The sequence below is a fragment of the Anolis carolinensis genome, unplaced genomic scaffold (genome assembly GCF_035594765.1).
Source record: "Anolis carolinensis isolate JA03-04 unplaced genomic scaffold, rAnoCar3.1.pri scaffold_7, whole genome shotgun sequence".
NCBI classification, from domain to species: domain Eukaryota; kingdom Metazoa; phylum Chordata; class Lepidosauria; order Squamata; family Dactyloidae; genus Anolis; species Anolis carolinensis.
Genome location: NW_026943818.1, coordinates 38,076,699 through 38,103,208, shown reverse-complemented (window position 1 = coordinate 38,103,208; position 26,510 = coordinate 38,076,699). Strand labels below are relative to the sequence as shown.

At 41.6% G+C, this 26,510-nt stretch overlaps 2 protein-coding genes across 2 annotated transcripts in view; one reads left to right on the top strand and one right to left on the bottom strand.

Moving 5' to 3' along the window:
* Positions 1-2,453: 2,453 nt before the first annotated feature.
* On the top strand, positions 2,454-14,556 carry cnn2 (calponin 2). Its single transcript, XM_062959296.1, has 7 exons — positions 2,454-2,614; positions 7,431-7,552; positions 7,656-7,722; positions 8,881-9,018; positions 10,133-10,249; positions 10,334-10,480; positions 12,688-14,556. The coding sequence occupies exons 1-7, from the start codon at positions 2,552-2,554 to the stop codon at positions 12,952-12,954; spliced, it is 921 nt and encodes a 306-aa protein (XP_062815366.1). The 5' UTR covers positions 2,454-2,551; the 3' UTR covers positions 12,955-14,556.
* Positions 14,557-19,840: 5,284 nt separating this feature from the next.
* The window catches only part of rfxank (regulatory factor X associated ankyrin containing protein), an 11,681-nt gene continuing 5,011 nt past the window's right edge, over positions 19,841-26,510 (bottom strand). The window contains exons 5-9 of the mRNA XM_062959297.1: positions 25,356-25,456; positions 23,062-23,187; positions 21,830-21,896; positions 21,434-21,514; positions 19,841-20,254 (exon numbers count right to left, since the gene is read on the bottom strand). Coding sequence (XP_062815367.1) covers positions 20,196-20,254; positions 21,434-21,514; positions 21,830-21,896; positions 23,062-23,187; positions 25,356-25,456 — 434 coding nt within the window. The 3' untranslated portion in view covers positions 19,841-20,195. The remainder of the gene's footprint in view (positions 20,255-21,433; positions 21,515-21,829; positions 21,897-23,061; positions 23,188-25,355; positions 25,457-26,510) is intronic.

The following is a 26,510-nucleotide window of genomic DNA, read 5'->3' as shown; positions in this document are numbered from 1 at the left end:
CTGATGTTCAGACGGAATCTCCTTCCTTTCCTGTCGTTTGAAGCCCTTGTTCCCTTGTGTCCTTAGTCTGCAGGGCAGCAGAAAACAAGCTCCCTCCCTCCTCCCTAGGACTTCCCTTCACGTATTTGTACATGGCTATCATCATGTCTCCTCTCAGCCTTCTCTTCTGCAGGCTAAACATGCCCAGTTCTTTAAGCCGCTCCTCATAGGGCTTGTTCTCCAGACCCTTAATCCTCTGGACGCTTTCCAGCTTGTCAACATCTCCCTTCAACTGTGGTGCCCAAAATTGGACCCAGTGTGATTCCAGGTAACGTGGTCTGACCAAGGCAGAATAGAAAGAGGGGGAGCAGGACTTCCCTGGATCTAGACGCTATTCCCCTCTTGATGCAGGACAGAATCCCGTTGGCTTTTTTAGCAGCCGCATCACATTCCTGGCTCATGTTCATCTTCCTCCCCACGAGGACTCCAAGGTCTTTTTCGCACACACTGCTGTCAAGCCAGGCATCGTCCCCCATTCTGTATCTTTGATTTCCATTTTTTCTGCCGAAGTGAAGTATCTTGCATTTGTCCCTGTTGAACTTCATTTTGTGAGTTTCGGCCCATCTCTCTAGTCTGTCAAGATCGTTTTGAATTCTGCTCCTGTCTTCTGGAGTGTTGGCTCTCCCTCCCAGTTTGGTGTCGTCTGCAAACTTGATGATCGTGCCTTCTAACCCTTCGTCTAAGTCGTTCATAAAGATCCTGAACAGAACCGGGCCCAGGACGGAGCCCTGCTTGTGGCACTCCACTTGTCACTTCTTTCCATGATGAAGACGACGCATTGGTGAGAATCACCCTTTGGGTTCGTTCGCTTAGCCAATTGCAGATCCACCTAACCGTAGTTTTGTCTAGCCCACATTTTACTAGTTTCCTTGCCAGAAGGTCGTGGGGGACTTTGTCGAAGGCCTGACTGAAATCCAGGTACGCTACATCCACAGCATTCCCTGTATTGACCCAACTCGTAACTCTATCGAAAAAAGAGATCAAATGAGTCTGGCATGACTTGTTTTTGGTAAATCCGTGTTGACTATTAGCAATGACCGCATTTGTTTCTAAGTGTTCGCAGACCACTTCCTTAATGATCTTTTCCAGAATTTTGCCTGGTATTGATGTGAGGCTGACCGGACATTGGTCATTGTTTGGGTCGTTCTTTTTTCCCTTCTTGAAGATAAATAGGGACCACATTCGCCCTCCTCCAATCTGCTGGGACTTCTCCCGTTCTCCAAGAACTCTCGAAAATAATTGCCAGTGGTTCTGAAATAACTTCCGCTAGTTCCTTCAGTACTCTTGGGTGTAGCTGATCTGGCCCTGGGGACTTGAATTCATTTAGAGAGGCCAAGTGTTCCTGGACAACTTGTTTCCCTATTTGGGGTTGGATTTCCCCCAATCCTTCGTCCATTCCGTGTTGCTGAGGTTGAAGATGGCTTTCTTTTTCTGAGAAGACCGAGGCAAAGAAGGCATTAAGCAGTTCTGCCTTTTCCCTGTCCCCTGTCGCCATCACCCCATCTACTCCTCGCAGAGGCCCTATCGCCTCCTTTTTCTTCCTTTTTCTACCAACGTAAGCAAAAAAGCCTTTTTTGTTGTTTTTTATGTCCCTGGCAAGCCTGAGCTCATTTTGCGCTTTAGCCTTGCGAACCTTTTCCCTACAGGTGTTGGCTATACGTTTGAATTCTTCTTTGGTGATTTCTCCCCTTTTCCACTTCTTGTGCATGTCACTTTTGAGCTTTAGCTCAGTTAGAAGTTCTTTGGACATCCATTCTGGCTTCTTTGCATTTGTCTTATTTTTCTTCTTTGTTGGCACTGTTTGCATTTGCGCCTTGAGTATTTCACTTTTAAAAACCTCCCATCCATCCTTAACTCCCTTGTCTTTTAATATTGGCGTCCATGGAATGCTGCTCAGTATTTCCTTCATTTTTTGGAAGTCAGCTCTCTTAAAGTCCAGAATGCGTGTTTGACTTGTCTTAGTATGTCTTTCGGGCTGTGTGGCCTTATTCCAGAAGCATTCTCTCCTGACGTTTCGCCCACATCTATGGCAGGCATCCTCAGAGGATGCCATACCTCACAACCTCTGAGGATGCCTGCCATAGATGTGGGTGAAACGTCAGGAGAGAATACTTCTGGAACATGGCCACACAGCCCGAAAGACAGACAACAACCCTGTGGTTCCAGAACTATTGTCCCATTAAAGTGCTGGGGAAGGCAGATAGCATTGAATGAGGGATGCTTTGGAAGCCTGGAACCAAGAGGGCTGGAGAGCAGATCCGAGCAGCAGCAACAGAAACAGCCACCCAAATGGGTGGGGGGCCGGGGGTGTGGGTGTTGGGGTGCCCCCTCTGGCCCCACACCAAGCCGGAGGAATTCGGCTCTTTGTGCCCTTATAAGGCCATTTCCACGGGCGCCCAATCAGAGGAGGAGGAGGAGGAGGAGGGGAGTCGCCAAAGTCCTGGGCGAGGCGCTTCTTCCTCGGGGCGCCCTGTTTCCACGCACGGCCTGCGCCCCCCTTTCCCCTCCCAGGATGAGCAGCAGCCAGTTCAACAAGGGCCCCAGTTATGGCTTGTCGGCTGAGGTCAAGAACCGGGTGAGCAGGGGTCTCTGGGGGGGTCCGGAGGGTCCCCAAAGGGTCTCCAAAGCCGTGCGTAAAAGCCGTGCGTAAAAGGCGCAGAGCGCCTTTGGAGAGGTTGGGGGGGACCTTTCTTCCCGGGCCAGAAGTTACTCAGAAGTAACTCCCAACTCTGGAAAAAGTGGGGAAAAACTTTGGGGAGGGTTTCCCCAAAAGATAACAACTTTTGGTCTTGGCAAAGGCTCTCCTAGGAAGCTAAACTGGAGTGATAACAAAAGGTAACTTTTGGTCTTGGCAAAGGCTTTCAAAGGAAACTAATTTGGAGTGATAACAAACAGCCTCATGTTTATGGATTGGAACAAAATATGCTCTGATCTGACATGATGAGACTGCCTTCCCAGGCCAGAAATTACTCAGAAGTAACTCCCAACTCCGGAAAAAGTTTGGGAAAAACTTTGGGGAGGGTTTCCCCAAAAGATAACAACTTTTGGTCTTCGCAAAGGCTCTCTTAGGAAGCTAAACTGGAGTGATAACAAAAGGTAATTTTTGGTCTTGGCAAAGGCTTTCAAAGGAAACTTATTTGGAGTGATAACAAACAGCCTCATGTTTATGGATTGGAACAAAATACACTTTGATCTGACATGATGAGTCAGATCAGAGTGTTTTTTTTTGGGGGGGGGGCTTCTTCTCAGACCTGAAGTTACTCGGAAGTAACTCCCAACTCCGGAAAAAGTTTGGGGACAACTTTGGGAAAGTAAAATAATTTGGAGTGATAACAAACAGCATCATGTTTATGGATTGGAACAAAATACACTCTGATCTGACATGATGAGACTGCCTTCCCAGGCCAGAAGTTACTCAGAAGTAACTCCCAACTCCGGAAAAGGTTTTGGGACTACTTTGGGGAAAGTTTCCCCAGGGATAACAACTTTTGGCCTTGTCACAGGCTCTCCTAGGATTTTATCATAATATATTTACTGTATCTTGACTTATGACTTGTTTTATTGTTGATTGATTGTTTTATTGTTATGTTTTTATATTGTTTGTGACCTGGGCTTGGCCCCATGTAAGCTGCCCCGAGTCCCTTCCGGGAGATGGGTCGGGGTATAAAAATTATTATTATTATTATTATTATTATTGGAAACTAATTTGGAGTGATAACTAACACCATCATGTTTATGGACTGGAACAAAATACGCTCTGATCTGACATGATGAGACTGCCTTCCCAGGCCAGAAGTTACTCAGAAATAACTCCCAACTCCGGAAAAAGTTTTGGGACAACTTTGGGGAGGGTTTCATCAAAAGATAACAACTTTTGGTCTTGTCAAAACTTTCAAAGGAAAATAATTTGGAGTGATAACAAACAGCATCATGTTTATGGACTGGAGCAAAGTACTGACATGATGCCACAGAAATGTGAATGTGTATTATTATTGTTTTATTTTATGATGTTGTATACATGATTTTAATATATTGTCAGCCGCTTCAGCTCCTATGAGAGAGAAAAGCGGGATGATATAATAATAATAATAATAATAATAATAATAATAATAAGTGTCCCGACATGTGATCCAATACAACAGCCAGCAGACTGTCTACTGTGGACTCATCTTGTTGTGTTTCAAATAATAATAATAATAATAATAATAATAATAATAATAATAATAATAATAATTAATGGAGGCAGGTAAGAAATACAATAATAATAATAATAATAATAATAATAATAATAAGTGTCCGACATGTGATCCAATACAACAGCCAGCAGACTGTCTGCTGTGGACTCACCTTGTGTTTCTAATAATAATAATAATAATAATAATAATAATAATAATAATAATAATAATAAAATAATGGAGGAAGGTAAGAAATACAACAACAATAACAATAATAATAATAATAATGTGATCCAATACAACAGCCAGCAGACTGTCTACTGTGGACTCATCTTGTTGTGTTTCAAATAATAATAATAATAATAATAATAATAATAATAATTAATGGAGGCAGGTAAGAAATACAATAATAATAATAATAATAAGTGTCCGACATGTGATCCAATACAACAGCCAGCAGACTGTCTGCTGTGGACTCATCTTGTGTTTATAATAATAATAATAATAATAATAATAATAATAAATGGAGGCAGGTAAGAAATACAGTAATAATGATAATAATAATAATAATAATAATAATAATAATGTGTCCGACATGTGATCCAATACAACAGCCAGCAGACTGTCTGCTGTGGACTCATCTTGTGTTTCAAATAATAATAATAATAATAATAATAATAATAATAATAATAATAATAATAGCAACTTTATTTTTGTACCCTGCCTCCATCTCATCAAAGGGACTCTATACATCTATAAAAAATATTTATTATTATTATTATTATTATTATTATTATTGCCAGAATCACTTGATTGTTGTGATGTTTATTTGGGCTGTATGGCCGTGCCCCAGCAGCATTCTCTTATAACGTTTCGCCTGCATCTGTGGCTAATGGCATCCTCAGAGTTTCTGTTGGTGGTGAAACAAGAGGAGTGTGTGTGTGTATATATATATATATATATATATATATATATATATATATATATCTTTGTGGATTAATGTCCAACATAATAATGGCAAAATTCAATGTCTAACATATATGTAAAACCAAATCATATATCCAAAGCAGTAAACAGAATAATGGAGCCCTCGGTGGCGCAGCGGGTTAAGCCACTGAGCTGCTGAACTTGCAGACCAAAAGGTCAGCAGTTCGAATCCGAGGAGCAGGGGTGAACTCCCGCTGTTAGCCCCAGCTTCTGCCAACCTAGCAGTTCAAAATCATGCAAAATGTAATTAGATCAATAGGTAAGGTAAGGGCACTCCATGTAGTCATGCTGGCTACACGACCTTGGAGGTGTCTATGGACAATGCCGGCTCTTGGGTTTAGAAATGGAGATGAGCACCAACCCCCAGAGTCGGACACAACTGGACTTCATCTCACGGGAAAACCTTTACCTTTACTAGCCTGGCCTTTGTTACCTGGAGGCATCCTTTGTCTGGGATGTGTTAACGGGCACTTGGCTGTTTCCTATCTGGAATTTCCCAGTTTCTTTACTGTCCTGATATTAGGGTTTTTTTTAAAATACTGGTAACCAGATTTTGTTCATTTTCATGGTTTCCTCCTTTCTGTTGAAATTGTCCTCCATGGCTTAATGGATCTGGACCAAACTTGGCATGCGTATACACATATGTTGTTATTAATGTTGTTATTATTATTATTTGATAGAGGTTCTGTTGCTAGTGAGGCAAGTGGAGTGTATATAATCCCTGTGGAATAATGTCCAGGGTGGGAGAAAGAACCCATGTCTGAGGATGCTTGCCACAGATGCAGGCGAAACGTCAGGAAAGAATGCTACTGAAACATGGCCATACAGCCTGATAAATTCAGAGCAACCCAGTGATTCCGGTTATGCAAGCCTTCGACAACACAATACCTATGAGATTGGATGGCCATCTGTTAGGAGGGCTTTGATTGTGTCCTTCCTGCCCAGCAGAAGGGAACTTAGGGATCTGTGTTGTCGAAGGCTTTCATGGCTGGGATCACAGGGCTGTGTGGCCATGTTCCAGAAGCATTCTCTCCTGACATTTCACCCACATCTATGGCAGGCATCCTCAGAGGTTGTGAGGCATGGATAAACTAGGCAAGGAAAGGAATATATATATATATCTGTGGAGTGTTGTTGTATGTCTTTCGGGCTGTGTGGCCATGTTCCAGAAGCATTCTCTCCTGACGTTTCGCCCACATCTATGGCAGGCATCCTCAGAGGATGCCATACCTCACAACCTCTGAAGATGCCTGCCATAGATGTGGGCGAAATGTCAGGAGAGAATGCTTCTGGAACATGGAGCTATATTCCTCACAACCTCTGAGGATGCCTGCCATAGATGTGGGCGAAACGTCAGGAGAGAATGCTTCTGGAGCAAGGCCACACAGCCCGAAAGACATACAACAACTCTCCACAGATATATATATATACTAGCTGTGCCCGGCCACGCGTTGCTGTGGCGAAGTATGGTGGTATGGGAAATAAAGTATTGAGGAATTGGTGGTAGTTAAGGTAAAGAGTCCCCTGGGCTGAGTGGGTTGCTAGGAGACCAAGTGAGCGGAGCTTAGCCTTCTAACTGGCAGCAATTGGATAAAAACAATTATTCCTCTCCCTCTAATTAGGACTTTATTTTTCTTTTCTTTTTGCTGTATCAACCTAGAGGCATGGATGAGGGGTTGTGATGTCAATTTTCGAGGTTGTGGGGTGTTTACTTTTGTTGTTTTGTCCACTGCCGTGATGCCATCACTCTTTTATATATATAGATATATATATATATTCCTTTCCTTGCCTAGTTTATCCATACCTCACAACCTCTGAGGATGCCTGCCATAGATGTGGGCGAAATGTCAGGAGAGAATGCTTCTGGAACATGGCCACGCAGCCCGAAAGTCATACAACCACTCTCCACAGATATATATATATATATATATATATATATATATATATTCCTTTCCTTGCCTAGTTTATCCATGCCTCACAACCTCTGAGGATGCCTGCCATAGATGTGGGCGAAATGTCAGGAGAGAATGGCAGGCATCCTCAGCGGCTGTGAGGCATGGATAAAACTAAGCAAAGAAGGTAAATATATATCTCTGGAGAGTCAAGGGTGTGACAAGAGTCCTTTGTCAGTGGGAATGTTTCAGTTAATCACCCTGATTAGCATTGGAAAGGTTTGTCTCTTGCCTGGGGGGCCTCGGGGGGATAACCTTGCTTTTCTCTCTTTTGCAGCTCGCCCAAAAGTATGACCCCCAGAAAGAGGCCGAGTTGCGGGTTTGGATAGAGAACATCACCGGACGGGAGATCGGCCCCGATTTCCAGAAAGGGCTGAAAGACGGGGTCCTGCTTTGCGAGTGAGTCGGGTCTGGGCAAGCGGCCAATTCGGACGCATCCAAATATTCTCACAGGGATAAAAAAATCAATTATTTAAACGACTTGTGCATTTTCCCATCCCAGGCTAATGAACAAGCTTCATCCCGGATCAATACGGAAGATCAATCGCTCCGCCCTCAATTGGCACCAGGTAATTGAAAGAAGGGAACATCAGAGGTCATCCAGACTAACCTTGCTTTATGGGATCAGGATGAAACTTGGCACACTTACAGGAAACCTTTACGACTTTAAGCTTGCCAAGTTTCAGAACGTTTCGGTCATCCATTGATTTTTTGGAATTTTTTAAAGTTGCAGAAAGCCATGTGATCGGCTGACAAAGAAAAAATAAAACATTGTCATTGTCAATCACATCAGCCCCCTCTATTGGGCTCAAGGCTGATTTCTCCCTCATTTTTATAGCGATCAGAATGAAATTTCGCACACTTATAGGCAATCTTTACGACTTTAAGCCTGCCAAGTTTCAGAACATTTCGCTCATCCATTAATTTTTTTAGGAATTTTTAAACTTGCAGAAAGCCATGTGATTGGCTGACAAGGAAAAGGTAAAAGCATGCACCTGCCGTTGTCAGTCCCCTCTATTGGGCTCAAGGCTGATTTCTCCCTCATTTTTATAGCTATCAGGATGAAATTTGGCACACTTATAGGCAACCTTTACAACTTTATGTCTGCCATGTTTCAGAATTTTTCAGTCATTCACTGATTTTTTAGGAATTGCAGAAAGCCATGAGATTGTCTGACAAGGAAAAATAAAAAAAATTGTCATTGTCAATTACATCAGCCCCCTCTATTGGGCTCAAGGCTCGTTTCTCCCTCATTTTTATAGCGATCAGGATGAAACTTGGTACACTTATAGGCAACCTTTACGACTTTAAGCCTGCCAAGTTTCAGAACGTTTCGCTCATCCACTGATTGTTTAGGAATTTTTAAAGTTGCAGAAAACCATGTGATTGGCTGACCAGGGAAATTTAAAAGCATGCATCTGCCGTTGTCAGTCCCCTCTATTGGGCTCAAAGCTCATTTCTCCCTCATTTTTATAGCTATCAGGATGAAACTTGGCACACTTACAGGCAACCTTTACGACTTTATGTCTGCCAAGTTTCAGAACGTTCTGGTCATCCACTGATTTTTAAGGAATTTTTTAATGCGTCAGTGGAAGTGGTCCTGTTCTGATGAGGAATTCGAAGATTTGTATTATTGAATTGTACCAATCTCCAAATGATGGAAATGGACCGCGAGGAATCCGAGGGCAAGCTTCTCACGATGTATTTTGCTCATTTCTTTAAACCAGCTGGAAAACCTCTCCAACTTCATCAAGGCCACAATCAGCTACGGACTGAAGCCGGTCGACTTGTTTGAGGCCAACGACTTGTATGAAAACGGGAACATGACCCAGGTCCAAGTGTCACTCCTGGCCCTGGCGGGAATGGTAAGTCAAGCAGAATCTTAAATTATTATTTCCATTTAAAAGTCCGAGCCAAGTTCACATCAATCACGCATAATAATAATAATAATAATAATAATAATAATAATAATAATAATAGACAAAATTACAATCTGTCAACTGCAAAAGGCCACCTTACCGAGATCTGTGCGCATCATCCGAAAATACAACACACAGTCCTAAATGCTTGGGAAGTGTTCGACTTGTGATTCTGTGATACGAAATCCAGCATATATATATATATCTCATTTGCTGTGTCATATTGTGTCTTTGTGTCAATAAAAATAATATCACACAGTCCTAAACACTTGGGAAGTGTTTGATGTGATTTTGTGATACAAAATCCAGTGTATACATCTCGTTTGCTGGGTCTTTGTATCAATATAATAGTAGTAATAATAATAATAATAATAATAATAATAATAATAACAACAACAGTTCCAAACCGGCCAAGAATACTAAACAGTAAGAAATTCACTGAACATTTCTGAACATCCATTTCTATACATGGATGACCTAAAGCTCTATGGGAAACCAAAAATAGAATTGGAAGCACTACTGAACACTAGTACTGAGCATTGCAATGGATTTTGGGCTCGAAAACTATTTGTTGGATCCAAATAGTTTTAAACCGGCCAAGAATACCAAACAGTAAGAAATTCACTGAACATTTCTGAACATCCATTTCTATACATGGATGACCTAAAGCTCTATGGGAAATATCACACAGTCCTAAACGCTTGGGAAGTGTTCGACTTGTGATTTTGTGATACAAAATCCAGCATATATATCTCGTTTGCTGTGTCTTTGTGTCAATATAATAGTAATAATAATAATAACAGTTCCAAACCGGCCAAGAATACTAAACAGTAAGAAATTCACTGAACATTTCTGAACATCCATTTCTGTACATGGATGACCTAAAGCTCTATGGGAAACCAAAAATAGAAATGGAAGCACTACTGAACACTAGTACCGAGCATTGCAATGGATTTTGGACTCGACAACTATTTGTTGGGTCCAAATAATTCCTTTATATAGATAATTGGCTTAGTGTTTTTTCTCTGCTCTTCTTGTTGACATCCGTTTCTTTCCGCAGGCCAAGACAAAAGGGATCGAGAGCGGGGTGGACATCGGGGTCAAATACTCGGAACGGCAGGAGCGGAGCTTCGACGACGCCAAACTCAAGGCCGGCCACTGCGTCATCGGCCTCCAGGTATGGATGAGGGAGATACCTGGTAGGGACAGGTAGGGATGGGCTGTGAGTGTGCCTCAATGAGTGTGCCCTCTCCTGCTCCAGATGGGGACCAACAAGTGTGCCAGCCAGTCGGGCATGACGGCCTACGGGACGCGGCGCCACCTCTACGACCCCAAGAACCAGATCCTGGCCCCCATGGACCACTCCACCATCAGCCTCCAGATGGGCACCAACAAGTGCGCCAGCCAGGTCAGGGTTCCTTCCTTTTGGGTTAGAGAGGGGGTGATGGGAGTTGTAGTATTATTATTATGTATTGTATTATTATTAGTATATTATTATTAAATATTATTAATAATTATTAGTATTATTATTAATAGTAGTAGTAGTAGTGTATTATTAGAGAGAGGGCGATGGGAGTTGTAGTCTGACCAGGAACAAAAATTGTATTATTATTATGTATTGTATTATTAGTAGTTTATTATTATTATTATTATTATTATTATTATTAATAGTCGTAGTAGTATATTATTATTAAAGAGAGGGTGATGGGAGTTGTAGTTCGACCAGGAACAAAAATTGTATTATTATAATGTATTGCATTATTAGTATATTATTATTATTTATTAAATATTTATTATTATTATTATTATTATTAATAGTAGTAGTAGTAGTAGTGCATTATTAGAGAGAGGGCGATGGGAGTTGTAGTCCGACCAGGAATAAAAATGGTATTATTATTACGTATTGTATTATTATTAGTATATTATTATTATGTATTAAATAATAATAATAATAATAATAATAATAATAATAATAATAATAATTAGTAATAGTAGTATATTTTTAAAGAGAAGGCGATGGAAGTTGTAATCTGACCTGGAACAAAAATTGTATTATTTTTATGCATTGTATTATTATTATTATTAGTATATTATTATTATTATTATTATTATTATTATTTATTAATAGTAGTAGTAGTAGTGTATTATTAGAGGGCGATGGGAGTTGTAGTCCGACCAGGAACAAAAATTGTATTATTATTATGTATTGTATTATTATTAGTATATTATTAGTATTATCAGTGTTATTATTATCAGTGTTATTATTAATAACTATTTATCATTATTATTATTATTATTATTGGTATTAGTAATAGTGTATTATTATTCATAGTAGTTTTTGAGCCATAGACTCCTAGAGTTGGAAGAGACCCCAAGGGACCATCCAGTCTGTCCCCATTCAGCCATATAGAAAGACACCATCCGATCCCTCCCGACAGATGGCCATCCAGACTCTGATGATGATGATAATAATAATGATTATTATTATTAGAACCATTAGAATCCTAGAGTTCCACCCAGCTCGTCCCTTTTCAGTGATACAGAAAGAGGCAATTCGATCCCTACCGACAGATGGCCATCCAGCCTCTGACGATAATAATTATTAGCATTAGAATCATAGAATCCTATAGTTGGAAAAGATCCCCCTAAGGTCCACCCAGTCCATCTCCATTTAGTGATACAGAAATACACAATTCGATCTCTCCCAACAGATGGCCATTCAGCCTCTGATGATGATAATTATAATTATTATTAGTAGTATTTGAGCCATAGAATCCTATCGTTGGATAAGATCCCCCTAAGGTCCACCCAATCCACCCCCCTTTAGTGATATAGAAAGACACTATCCGATCCCTCCCGACAGATGGCCATCCAGACCCTGATGATGATAATTATCATTATTATTATTAGTAGTAGTAGAATCATAGGATCCTAGAGTTGGAAGAGACCCCAAGGGACCATCCAGCCCGTCCCCTTTCAGTTATACAGAAAGACACAATTCGATCCCTCCTGACAGATGGCCATTCAGCCTCTGATGGTGATAATAATGATGATGATGATGATGGTTATTATTATTATTATTAGAACCATATGATCCTAGAGTTGGAAGAGACTCCCAAAAGACCATCCGGCGCATCTCCTTTCAGCAATACAGAAAGACACAATTCGATCCCTCCTGACAGATGGCCATTCAGCCTCTGATGGTGATAATAATGATGATGATGATGATGGTTATTATTATTATTATTAGAACCATATGATCCTAGAGTTGGAAGAGACTCCCAAAAGACCATCCGGCGCATCTCCTTTCAGCAATACAGAAAGACACAATTCGATCCCTCCTGACAGATGGCTATCCAGACTGATGATGATTTTTATTATTAGCATTAGTATTAGAACCATAGGCTCCTAGAGTTGCAAGAGACCCCAAAGTTCCATCCAGTAATACAAAAAGACACCATCCGATCCCTCCCGACAGATGGCCATCCAGCCTCTGGCGATAATGATTATTAGTATTAGAATCATTGGAAGAGACCCCCTAAGGTGATACAGTGATACAGAAAGGCACCACCCGATCCCTCCCGACAGATGGCCTGGGCTTTCTCTCCTCCCCAGGTGGGCATGACGGCGCCCGGCACCCGGCGGCACATTTACGACGCCAAGCTGGGCACCGAGAAGTGCGACGACGGCTCCATGTCTCTGCAGATGGGCTCCAACCTGGGCGCCAACCAGAGCGGGCAGGTCTTCGGCCTCGGGCGCCAGATCTACGACCCTAAGTACTGCCCACAGAGCGCGGCCGCCGGACAGGCCGACAACGCCGCCCGGAACGAGTATTACTACTACCCGGAGGACGACGAGGTTGACGCCGACGCCGACCAGTGAACCCGGATCCCGTCGCAAAATGGGACACAATTTACGCCCATGACGGAGTGTGTTCGGAGCCAGAGGGCGGAATGTAAACATTAGAGGTCATCTAGTCTGACCCCAATGGGACCCTCGATTAAAATATTGGGGTCACTAGAGGTCATCTAGTCTGATCCCAATGAACCCTCTATTAAAATATTGGGATCACTAGAGGTCATCTACTCTGACCCCAATGGGACCCTCTATTAAAATATTGGGGTCACTAGAGGTCATCTACTCTGACCCCAATGGGACCCTCTATTAAAATATTGGGGACACTAGAAGTTATCTAGCCTGACCCCAATGGGACCCTCGATTAAAATATTGGGGTCACTAGAGGTCTTCTAGTCTGACCCCAACGGGACCTATTAAAATATTGGGGTCACTAGAGGTCATGTAGCCTGACCCCAATGGGACCCAATGTTAAAATATTGGGGTCACTAGAGGTCATCTAGTCTGACCCCAATGGGACCCAATGTTAAAATATTGGGGACACTTGAGGTCGTCTAGTCTGACCACAATGGGACCCAATGTTAAAATATTGGGGTCACTAGAGGTCATCTAGCCTGACCCCAATGGGACCCTCTATTAAAATATTGGGGTCACTAGAGGTCATCTAGCCTGACCCCAATGGGACCCTCGATTAAAATATTGGGGTCACTAGAGGTCATCTAGTCTGATCCCAATGAACCCTCTATTAAAATATTGGGGTCACTAGAGGTCATCTAGTCTGACCAGAATGGGACCCAATGTTAAAATATTGGGGTCACTAGAGGTCATCTAGCCTGACCCCAATGGGACCCTCTATTAAAATATTGGGGTCACTAGAGGTCATCTAGCCTGACCCCAATGGGACCCAATGTTAAAATATTGGAGGGGACACTAGAGGTCATCTAGATTAAAGTATAGGAGGGGACACTAGAGGTCATCTAGTCTGGCCTCAATGGGACCCTCTATTAAAATATCCCTAATATAATATAATCCAGTTGCCCAAAATGCTTCAAAATGTAATATTTTGTGCGCCATAGACATCGGAGGGGACCCTAAAGGCCATCTAATCTGACATCCGCCACTGAAGTATCCCTAATATGGAACTTTCCTTCTATTCAATTCGAATGCAATTCCCTAAAATCTCACGGCTGCTCTGGAACTTCTCGAGTGACCAAGAAATCAAGTTATTTCCCCCTCAAAAAGGGGTTTTGCGTGCCTTTTATATATAATACTAAAGCCGAGGAACATACTGATCTATTTTTTTTCCAGCTCTTGAGGGACCAATATTTTTTACCAAGAGGTGCATATTATTTAGTACCTTTATATATATATATATATATATATATATACTGGAGGAAAGGGATTTTTTAATTATTGTTATTATTATTATTATATGGAACGTTTAAATATAGGATTGCTTTTTCAACACACGGAGAATCCCAACTTGAGACCTGGGTTTGAATCCTGCGAGGAAAAAGCCGAAGGGGGTTTTGCAAGTCGCTTCAAAACTGGATGCCAAACTGGGTTCGAAAGACCCCCATAATGTGAAACATGTCATGTGTGATTATAGGCAATAAAAGGAGAAACAAATGTGTAGTTTTCATTTAAAGCCCTTCCGACAAACTATGGTTCGTATAAAACCCGCCCGACAAACCATGATTTGTTTAAAGCCCTTACGACAAACCATGGTTCGTTCAAAGCCCGTCCGACAAACTATGGTTCGTTTAAAGCCCGTCCGACAAACTATGGTTCGTTTAAAGCCCGTACGACAAACTATGGTTCGTTTAAAGCCCGTCCAACAAACTATGGTTCGTTTAAAGCCCGTTCGACAAACTGTGGTTCGTTCAAAGCCCGTCCGACAAACTGTGGTTCGTTTAAAGCCCGTACGACAAACCATGGTTCGTTCAAAGCCCGTCCAACAAACTATGGTTCGTTTAAAGCCCGTCCGACAAACTATGGTTCGTTTAAAGCCCGTCCGACAAACTGTGGTTCGTTTAAAGCCCGTCCGACAAACTGTGGTTCGTTTAAAGCCCGTCCGACAAACTGTGGTTCGTTTAAAGCCCGTCCGACAAACTATGGTTCGTTTAAAGCCCGTCCGACAAACTATGGTTCGTTTAAAGCCCGTCCGACAAACTATGGTTCGTTTAAAGCCCGTCCGACAAACTATGGTTCGTTTAAAGCCCGTCCGACAAGCTATGGCTCGTTTAAAGCCCTTCCGACAAACTATGGTTCGTTTAAAGCCCGTCCGACAAACTATGGCTCGTTTAAAGCCCTTCCGACAAACTATGGCTCGTTTAAAGCCCTTCCGACAAACTATGGCTCGTTTAAAGCCCTTCCGACAAACTATGGTTCGTTTAAAGCCCGTCCGACAAGCTATGGCTCGTTTAAAGCCCTTCCGACAAACTATGGTTCGTTTAAAGCCCGTCCGACAAACTATGGCTCGTTTAAAGCCCTTCCGACAAACTATGGCTCGTTTAAAGCCCTTCCGACAAACTATGGCTCGTTTAAAGCCCTTCCGACAAACTATGGTTCGTTTAAAGCCCTTCCGACAAACCATGGCTCGTTCAAAGCCCTTCCGAGAAACCATGGTTCGTTCAAAGCCCGTCCGACAAACCATGGTTCGTTTAAAGCCCGTACGACAAACCATGGTTCGTTTAAAGCCCATCCGACAAACCATGGTTCGTTTAAAGCCCGTACGACAAACCATGGTTCGTTTAAAGCCCGTACGACAAACCATGGTTCGTTCAAAGCCCGTACGACAAACCATGGTTCGTTTAAAGCCCGTACGACAAACCATGGTTCGTTTAAAGCCCGTACGACAAACCATGGTTCGTTTAAAGCCCGTACGACAAACCATGGTTCGTTCAAAGCCCATCCGACAAACCATGGTTCGTTTAAAGCCCGTACGACAAACTATGGTTCGTTTAAAGCCCGTCCGACAAACTATGGTTCGTTCAAAGCCCGTCCGACAATCTATGGTTCGTTTAAAGCTCGTCCGACAAACCATGGTTCGTTTAAAGCCCGTCCGACAAACCATGGTTCGTTTAAAGCCCGTCCGACAAACCATGGTTCGTTCAAAGCCCGTCCGACAAACCATGGTTTGTTCAAAGCCCGTCCGACAAACCATGGTTCGTTTAAAGCCCGTCCGAGAAACCATGGTTTGTTCAAAGCCCGTCCGACAAACCATGGTTTGTTCAAAGCCCGTCCGACAAACCATGGTTTATTCAAAGCCCGTCCGACAAACTATGGTTCGTTTAAAGCCCGTCCGAGAAACCATGGTTCGTTCAAAGCCCGTCCGACAAACCATGGTTCGTTCAAAGCCCGTCCGACAAACCATGGTTCGTTTAAAGCCCGTCCGACAAACCATGGTTCGTTTAAAGCCCGTCCGACAAACCATGGTTCGTTTAAAGCCCGTCCGACAAACCATGGTTCGTTTAAAGCCCGTCCGACAAACCATGGTTCGTTTAAAGCCCGTCCGACAAACTATGGTTCGTTTAAAGCCCATCCGACAAACTATGGCTCGTTTAAAGCCCTTCCGACAAACTATGGCTCGTTTAAAGCCCTTCCGACAAACCATGGTTCGTTTAAAGACCGTCCGACAAACCATGGTTCGTTTAAAGCCCTTCTGACAAACCATGGCTCGTTTAAAGCCCTTCCGACAAACCATGGTTCGTTTAAAGCCCATCTGACAAACCATGGTTCGTTTAAAGCCCTTCCCACAAACTATGGCTCGTTTAAAGCCCTTCCAACAAACTATGGTTCGTTTCAAGCCCGTCTGACAAACCATGGCTCGTTTAAAGCCCTTCCGACAAACTATGGCTCGTTTAAAGCCTTTCCGACAAACCATGGTTCGTTTAAAGCCCGTCCGACAAACCATGGTTCGTTTAAAGCCCGTCCGACAAACTATGGCTCGTTTAAAGCCCTTCCGACAAACTATGGCTCGTTTAAAGCCCTTCCGACAAACTATGGCTCGTTTAAAGCCCTTCCGACAAACTATGGTTCGTTTAATGCCCTTCCGACAAACTATGGTTCGTTTAAAGCCCGTCCGACAAACCATGGTTCGTTTAAAGCCCGTCCGACAAATTATGGCTCATTTAAAGCCCTTCCGACAAACTATGGTTCGTTTAAAGCCCTTCCGACAAACTATGGTTCGTTTAAAGCCCTTCCGACAAACTATGGTTCGTTTAAAGCCCGTCCGACAAACTATGGTTCGTTTAAAGCCCATCCGACAAACTATGGCTCGTTTAAAGCCCTTCCGACAAACTATGGCTCGTTTAAAGCCCTTCCGACAAACTATGGTTCGTTTAAAGACCGTCCGACAAACCATGGTTCGTTTAAAGCCCTTCCGACAAACCATGGCTCGTTTAAAGCCCTTCCGACAAACCATGGTTCGTTTAAAGCCCTTCCCACAAACTATGGCTCGTTTAAAGCCCTTCCAACAAACTATGGTTCGTTTCAAGCCCGTCTGACAAACCATGGTTCGTTTAAAGCCCTTCCGACAAACTATGGCTCGTTTAAAGCCCTTCCGACAAACCATGGTTCGTTTAAAGCCCTTCCGACAAGCTATGGCTCGTTTAAAGCCCTTCCAACAAACCATGGTTCGTTTAAAGCCCGTCCGACAAACCATGGTTCGTTTAAAGCCGGTCCGACAAACTATGGCTCGTTTAAAGCCCTTCCGACAAACTATGGCTCGTTTAAAGCCCTTCCGACAAACTATGGTTCGTTTAATGCCCTTCCGACAAACTATGGTTCGTTTAAAGCCCGTCCGACAAACCATGGTTCGTTTAAAGCCCGTCCGACAAACTATGGCTCATTTAAAGCCCTTCCGACAAACTATGGCTCGTTTAAAGCCCTTCCGACAAACTATGGTTCGTTTAAAGCCCTTCCGACAAACTATGGTTCGTTTAAAGCCCGTCCGACAAACCATGGTTCGTTTAAAGCCCGTCCGACAAACTATGGCTCGTTTAAAGCCCTTCCGACAAACTATGGCTCGTTTAAAGCCCTTCCGACAAATTATGGCTCGTTTAAAGCCCTTCCGAGAAACTATGGTTCGTTTAAAGCCCTTCCGACAAACCATGGTTCGTTTAAAGCCCGTCCGACAAACCATGGTTCGTTTAAAGCCCGTCCGACAAACCATGGTTCGTTTAAAGCCCTTCCGACAAACTATGGCTCGTTTAAAGCCCTTCCGACAAACCATGGCTCGTTTAAAGCCCTTCCGACAAACCATGGTTCGTTTAAAGCCCTTCCGACAAACCATGGCTCGTTTAAAGCCCTTCCGACAAACCATGGTTCGTTTAAAGCCCGTCCGACAAACCATGGTTCGTTTAAAGCCCTTCCGACAAACCATGGCTCTTTTAAAGCCCTTCCGACAAACCATGGTTCGTTTAAAGCCCTTCCGACAAACCATGGTTCGTTTAAAGCCCTTCCGAGAAACTATGGTTCGTTTAAAGCCCTTCCGACAAACCATGGTTCGTTTAAAGCCCTTCCGAGAAACTATGGTTCGTTTAAAGCCCTTCCGACAAACCATGGCTCTTTTAAAGCCCTTCCGAGAAACTATGGTTCGTTTAAAGCCCTTCCGACAAACCATGGTTCGTTTAAAGCCCGTCCGACAAACCATGGTTCGTTTAAAGCCCTTCCGACAAACTATGTCTCGTTTAAAGCCCTTCCGACAAACCATGGCTCGTTTAAAGCCCTTCCGACAAACCATGGTTCGTTTAAAGCCCTTCCGAGAAACTATGGCTCGTTTAAAGCCCTTCCGACAAACCATGGCTCGTTTAAAGCCCTTCCGACAAACCATGGTTCGTTTAAAGCCCTTCCGACAAACCATGGTTCGTTTAAAGCCCTTCCGACAAACCATGGTTCGTTTAAAGCCCGTCCGACAAACCATGGTTCGTTTAAAGCCCTTCCGACAAACTATGGCTCTTTTAAAGCCCGTCCGACAAACCATGGTTCGTTTAAAGACCGTCCGAAAAACTATGGCTCGTTTAAAGCCCTTCCAACAAACCATGGTTCGTTTAAAGCCCGTCCGACAAACCATGGTTCGTTTAAAGCCCGTCCGACAAACTATGGCTCGTTTAAAGCCCTTCCGACAAACTATGGCTCGTTTAAAGCCCTTCCGACAAACTATGGTTCGTTTAAAGCCCTTCCGACAAACTATGGTTCGTTTAAAGCCCGTCCAACAAATCATGATTCTTTTAAAGCCCATTTAAGATGGAAAGTAATGGATGAAACATCCTTCCAACAAATATGGATTGTTTAAAGCCCATCTAACAAACCATGATTCTTTTAAAGTCCTTCCAGCGAACTATAGTTTGTTTAAAGCTCATCCAACAAACCATGATTGTTTTGGGGTCCTTCCAATGAACTATAGTTTGTTTAAAGCCCGTCCAACCAACTATGGTCTCTTTAAAGTCCTTCCAACAAACTATGGTTTTTAAAAAGCCCATCCAACCAACCATGATCATTTAAAGCCTGTCCAACTAACCATGGTCCATATAAAACCCGTCCAACCAACCATGGTTTGTTTACAAAGTCCATCCAACCAACCATGGTTCGTTAAAAGCCCTTCCAACAAACCATAGTCTGTTTAAAGCCTGTCAAACCAACCATGGTTCAATTAAAGCCAATCTAACAAACTATGATTCCTTTAAAGCCCACCCAACCAACCATGGTTTGTTTAAAGCTTGTCCAGCCGACCATGGTTTGTATAAAACCTATCCAATCAACCATGGTTTGTTTATAAAGTCCATCCAACGAAGCATTGTTTGTTTATGGCCTGTCCAACAAACTATGATTCATTTATAGCCCATCTAAGATGGAAAATAATGGATGAAGCCTCACCCAGGAAATAAATACACGCTTCGGAAACGCCTCCTGAGAACGTAAATCTGCTTTATTTATTTGTTTGCATTGGCACCGCATTTTGCAAAATCTGGGCCGGTTTGCAACCCTTAACCCGCCGTCCGGAAATGCAGCAGTTGGGAAACGGATAGCGTTGGGTAAATATCGTTGGAGACGACAGTTTGGATCCAAAGCCGGCACCGTTTCCGTCACACGGCTTGGCTCGCTTCCCCGAGCGACGCGGGATTCGGGCGATGGAAGCCGTGTTTCCCTCTGAGTTTTCAGAGCTTCGGGCACATCGTCACGGGACATTTCGGGCACACTGTCACGGCCCCAAACCCGCTCCGAAGAGGCTGGAATGAATCTGTCAAAGCCGTCATTGTGTCAATCTACTCGGCAACTTTGTCCCGGAGGAGTTTAAGTATATGCTTTTCCATCACCTGTTGGACTTGAACCCAGAACCGGAAAGTTAATTTCAATACATAAATATTATATCCCTATAGATTTAGAGGAGTTGCATATAAATAATATTTAAATAATATAAAAATGAGTTTTGTTAATTTTTCTGATACATGAGTACCTGTATTATTACTAATATCATATTATTATTATCATCAATATTATTATCTCATTATTATTATTATTATTGCTAGGATGATCCTAGCATTTCCCCAGACTAATACTATATTATTATTATTATCATCATCATCATTATTATTACCAATATTATTATCTCATTATTATTACTGCTAGGATTATCCTTGCATTTCCCCAGACTAATACTATATTATTATTATTATTATTATTATTAATCATCATCATCAATATTATTACTATCTCATTATTATTATTGCTAGGATTATCCTTGCATTTCCCCAGACTAGTACTATATTATTATTATTATTATTATCAACACAACGACGTTGTATGGCACAGCAAACAAGATAGATATGCTGGATTTCGTTTCGCAAAACCACAAGTCGAACACTTCCCAAGTGTCTAGGACTGTGTGATGTATTATTATTATTATTATTATTATTATCATCAATATTATTACTATCTTATTATTATTATTGCTAGGATGATCCTAGCATTTCCCCAGACTAATACTATATTATTATTATTATTATTATTATTATTATTATTATTATTAATCATCATCATCAATATTATTACTATCTCATTATTATTATTGCTAGGATTATCCTTGCATTTCCCCAGACTAGTACTATATTATTATTATTATTATTATCAACACAATGACGTTGTATGGCACAGCAAACAAGATAGATATGCTGGATTTCGTTTCGCAAAACCACAAGTCGAACACTTCCCAAGTGTCTAGGACTGTGTGATGTATTATTATTATTATTATTATTATCATCAATATTATTACTATCTTATTATTATTATTGCTAGGATGATCCTAGCATTTCCCCAGACTAATACTATATTATTATTATTTACATCATCAATATTATTATTATTATCAATATTATTATCTCATTATTATTACTGCTAGGATGATCCCTGCATTTCCCCAGATTAATACTATATTATTATTATTATTATTATTATTATTATTATTATTATTATTATTATTATTATTATATGATCCCAGACTCACCCTTCTTGTGTCCCAAGGCGACGGCGAGGTCCATCGGCGTGTAACCCGAATCCGCTTCCATGGTCAGGTCGGCACCTTGGGCTGAAATTTATTTATCGTGTCAGTAGCGAACTGAGAATACCATTATAATATATTTAAAAACACACATAAACAAAGTCAAAACTTGACATTATACTGTTGCTCAGTCTTATGTGTGCCCAGGAGGGAGTTTCTCATCCGGTCTCAGCCACTGATTGAGCTTCCGGGTCTTAGGCTGCCGCTTTTGGACTCTTGCTTGCTGAGGTGTTCCTGCGAGTCTCTCTGTAGAACTTAGGAAGCTATTTGGGCAGTGATGACCCGATCGTCAGCAGAGATTAAATTTTCTGTCTCTTCTAAATGGTGTATACCGAGACTTACCCAGCAAAAGCTCGACGCACTTGACGTGGTTCCCACGCACGGCGTAGAGGAGGGGCGTCCCGCCGTTCTGCAAGGGAAATAATAATAATAATAATAATTGTGTGGTTTTCTGGCATTGCGTATTTCTGCCGCTTCTGTGACTGTTCATTTGGGTTTTGATGATTCCGTAGCCCACTTGTCGATGGATGTCCAGAATCAGCAGCATCCACCGCGGTCCTTTTTATCCAGGGCGACGACCGAGCCAGTATAGACTTCGTTTGGGTTTGATTCTCCATAATGCTAATGGGTTAGGTGCTCTTAGTTCTGCTCCTCAGCTGAGGCCTCTCTGGCTTGGTTGGACCTGCCGGTAGTTACACTACCGCCAGCACAGCCCTCAGTCATCATTGGAGCAGCTAAGCCCCCCCCCCCCCCACCACGTCAAGGTGGCACCTGCCTGATCCTTGCAGCCCAGGAGCAAGCCATCAGAACAAATGCAATCAAGGCCAAGATCGAAAAATCAGCTGATGACCCAAAGTGCAGACTGTGCAAGGAAACCGATGAAACCATGGATCATCTCCTCAGCTGCTGTAAGAAAATTGCACAGACAGACTACAAACAGAGGCACAACTATGTGGCCCAAATGATTCATTGGAACCTATGCCTCAAGTATCACCTCCCTGCAGTTAAGAACTGGTGGGATCACAAACCTGCAAAGGTTGTGGAAAATGAACACGCAAAGATACTGTGGGACTTCCGAATCCAGACTGACAAAGTTCTGGAACACAACACACCAGACATCACAGTTGTGGAAAAGAACAAGGTTTGGATCATTGATGTTGCCATCCCAGGTGACAGTCGCATTGAAGAAAAACAACAGGAAAAACTCAGCCGCTCTCAGGACCTCAAGATTGAACTTCAAAGACTCTGGCAGAAACCAGTGCAGGTGGTCCCGGTGGTGATGGGCACACTGGGTGCCGTGCCAAAAGATCTCAGCCGGCATTTGGAAACAATAGACATTGACAAAATTACGATCTGCCAACTGCAAAAGGCCACCTTACTGGGATCTGCAGCATCATCCGAAAATACATCGCACAGTCGTAGACACTTGGGAAGTGTTCGACTTGTGATTTTGTGATACGAAATCCAGCATATCTATCTTGTTTGCTGTGTCATACAACGTCGTTGTGTCAATAATAATAATAAAATAACAAATAATAATAATAATAATAATAATAATAATAATAACCACGTACCCAGTCGTAGGTGTTGACGTCGGCCTCCCGGTCCAGCAGCAAGGCCACAATGTCGTTGTATCCGCCGGTGCTGGCCAGCGACAAGGCCGTCTCCCGCTCTTTGGCCAGGGCGTGGGGGTCAGCACCCTAAAACAAATGATAATAATAATAATAATAATAATAATATAATATAAAAATAATATTATAATAATATAAAAATAAATTATAATATTATAATAATATAAAATAATATAATATTATATTATAATATTATAATATAATAACAATATAATAATAAATTATAATAATATAAAGATAATAATATTATAATATTAAAATAATAATAAATAATAATATACAAATAATATTATAATAATATAAAAATAAATTATATTATAATTATATTATATTATAATATTATAATAATATAAAAATAATATAATATAATAATATAAAGATAATTATATTATATTATAATATAATAATAATAATAATAATAATAATAATAATAATAATAATGCACCCGATCACATTCCAACGTGAGATTGTTTGGATTCCTCATATTATTACACAAATATTAATATTTTGGGAAATTCCACAGAGTCCTAGAGTTGGAAGAGGAACCCCATTCTGTCAAGACACCATCCGATCCCTCCCGACAGATGGACATCTAATGTTCATGGACATTACAATGTTCATGGAGAAATAGGACTATAGGATCATTGAATCCTAGAATTAGAATGGAACCCAAGAAGTCATCCAGACCAATCCCATTCTGTCAAGACACCATCCGATCCCTCCCGACAGATGGACATCCAGCCTCATAAACATTCTGCCAAGACACCATTAAAACCCTCCCGACAGATGGCCATCCAATGTCATGGACATTACAGTGTTCATGGAGAATTATGGCTGTGGAATAATCAAATGCTAAAACTAGAAGGAACCCCAAGAGGTCATCCAGTCCAACCTCATTGTGTCAAGACACCATCCAATCCCTCCCGACAGATGGCCATCCAATGTCATAGACATTACAATGTTCATGGAAAAAGTAGGGCTATAGGATCATTGAAACCTAGAATTAGAAGGGACCCCAAGAGGTCATCCAGTCCAACCCCATTCTGCCAAGACACCATCCGATCCCTCCCGACAGATGGCCATCCAGCCTCATAGACCTAAACATTCTGCCAGGACACCATTAAAACCCTCCCGACAGATGGCCATCCAGCCTCATAGACCTAAACATTCTGCCAGGACACCATTAAAACCCTCCCGACAGATGGCCATCCAGCCTCATAGACCTAAACATTCTGCCAGGACACCATTAAAACCCTCCCGACAGATGGCCATCCAGCCTCATAGACATAAACATTCTGCCAAGACACCATTAAAACCCTCCCGACAGATGGCCTTCCAGCCTCATAGACATAAACGTTCTGCCAAGACACCATTAAAACCCTCCCGACAGATGGCCATCCAGCCTCATAGACCTAAACGTTCTGCCAGGACACCATTAAAACCCTCCCGACAGATGGCCATCCAGCTTCACAGACATTACAATGTTCATGGAAAAAATAGGGCTAAAGGGTCATTGAATCCTAGAATTAGAAGGGAACCCAAGAGGTCATCCAGTCCAACCCTATTTTGCCAAGACACCATTAAAACCCTCCCAACAGATGGCCATCCAGACTCATGGACATTACAATGTTCATGGAGAATTATGGCTGTGGAATCACCAAATGCTAGAGTTAGAAGGGACCCCAAGAGGTCATCCAGTCCAACCCCATTTTGCCAAGATACCATCCAATCCCTCCTGACAGATGGCCATCCAGCCTCACAGACATTACAATATTCATGGAGACTTATGGTTATGGAATCGTCAAGAAATAGGGCTATCGAATCATTGAATCCCAGAGTTAGAAGGGATCAGATGGTGTCTTGGCAGAATGGGGTTCAAGAGGTCATCTAGTCCAACCCATTCTGCCAAGACACCATTAAAACTCTCCCGACAGATGGCCATCCATCCTCATGGACATTACAATGTTCATGGAGAAATAGCACTATAGCATTGTCGAATCCTAGAATTAGAAGGGACTCCAAGTCGAATCCCATTTTGCCAAGACACCACCCGATCCCTCCCGACAGATGGCCATCCATCCTCATAGACATTACAATATTCATGGAGAAATAGGATTATAGGATCATTGAATCCTAGAGTTGGACGACACCTCAAGAGGTCATCCAGTCCAAGACACCATCCGATCCCTCCCGACAGGTGGCCATCACAAAACAATGAGATTGGGGGAAAACATTACCCATTCCAGCATGTTGCGGACGGCCTCGATTTCCCCGAAGGCCGAAGCCCACATCAAAGGGGTGAAGCCCCGTTCGTCTGGCTTGTTCAGCAAGTTCTCGCCTGCAGGGAAAAAACACAAAAAAGGGAAGCCTTTCTATTGTATTATTTATTTATTATTTTATTTATATATTTATTTATTTATTATTTCATTCCTATTTTTTATTTATTTTATTATTATTTATTTCATTCCTATTTTATTTATTTATTTATTGTTTCATTCCTAATTTATTATTATTATTATTATTATTTATTTCATTCCTATTTTATTCATTTATTTTATTATTATTATTTATTTCATTCCTATTTTATTTATTTATTTATTTATTGTTTCATTCCTATTTTTTATTTTTATTATTATTATTATTTCATTCCTATTTTATTCATTTATTTTATTATTATTTATTTCATTCCTATTTTATTTATTATTATTATTATTATTATTATTATTATTATTTATTAGTGATATTTATATCTGGCCCTTCTCACCCCAAAGGGCTTACAAGTTATATGTACAGAAAATGTATTATATTATTAGTATAGCACAATATAAGCATTATATATTACCATATTGTTCTATACCACAATACTGCAATCTTATTAGTAATATTACATGTAATATAAATATACAATTATAATAGTATATTATTATTGTATTGTATTACATTATAATATTATTAATATTATATGTCTATCTATATATATAAAATGATAAAGTTGTTTGCGCAGTGACTATAACAACAAAACTAAACATCCCAGAAATACGAAATTTGGCAACACAATGCAAAAGGCTTGCCTCCAGGTTACAACAACACAACCACACCACAAAACCACAATCCGGACCCACAAAACTCACAACAACGCATCATGTGATAACAACACAACTAAACACCCCAGAAATACAAAACTTGGCAACACAATGCAAAAGCCTTGCCTCCCAGTTGTAACAACACAACCACACCACAAAACCACACAGGACCCACAAAACTCACAACAACACATTGTGACTATAACAACACAACTAAACGCCCCAGAAATACGAAACTTGGCAACACAACGCAAAAGCCTTCCCTCCAGGTTGTAACAACACAATCACATCACAAAACCACAATCCGGG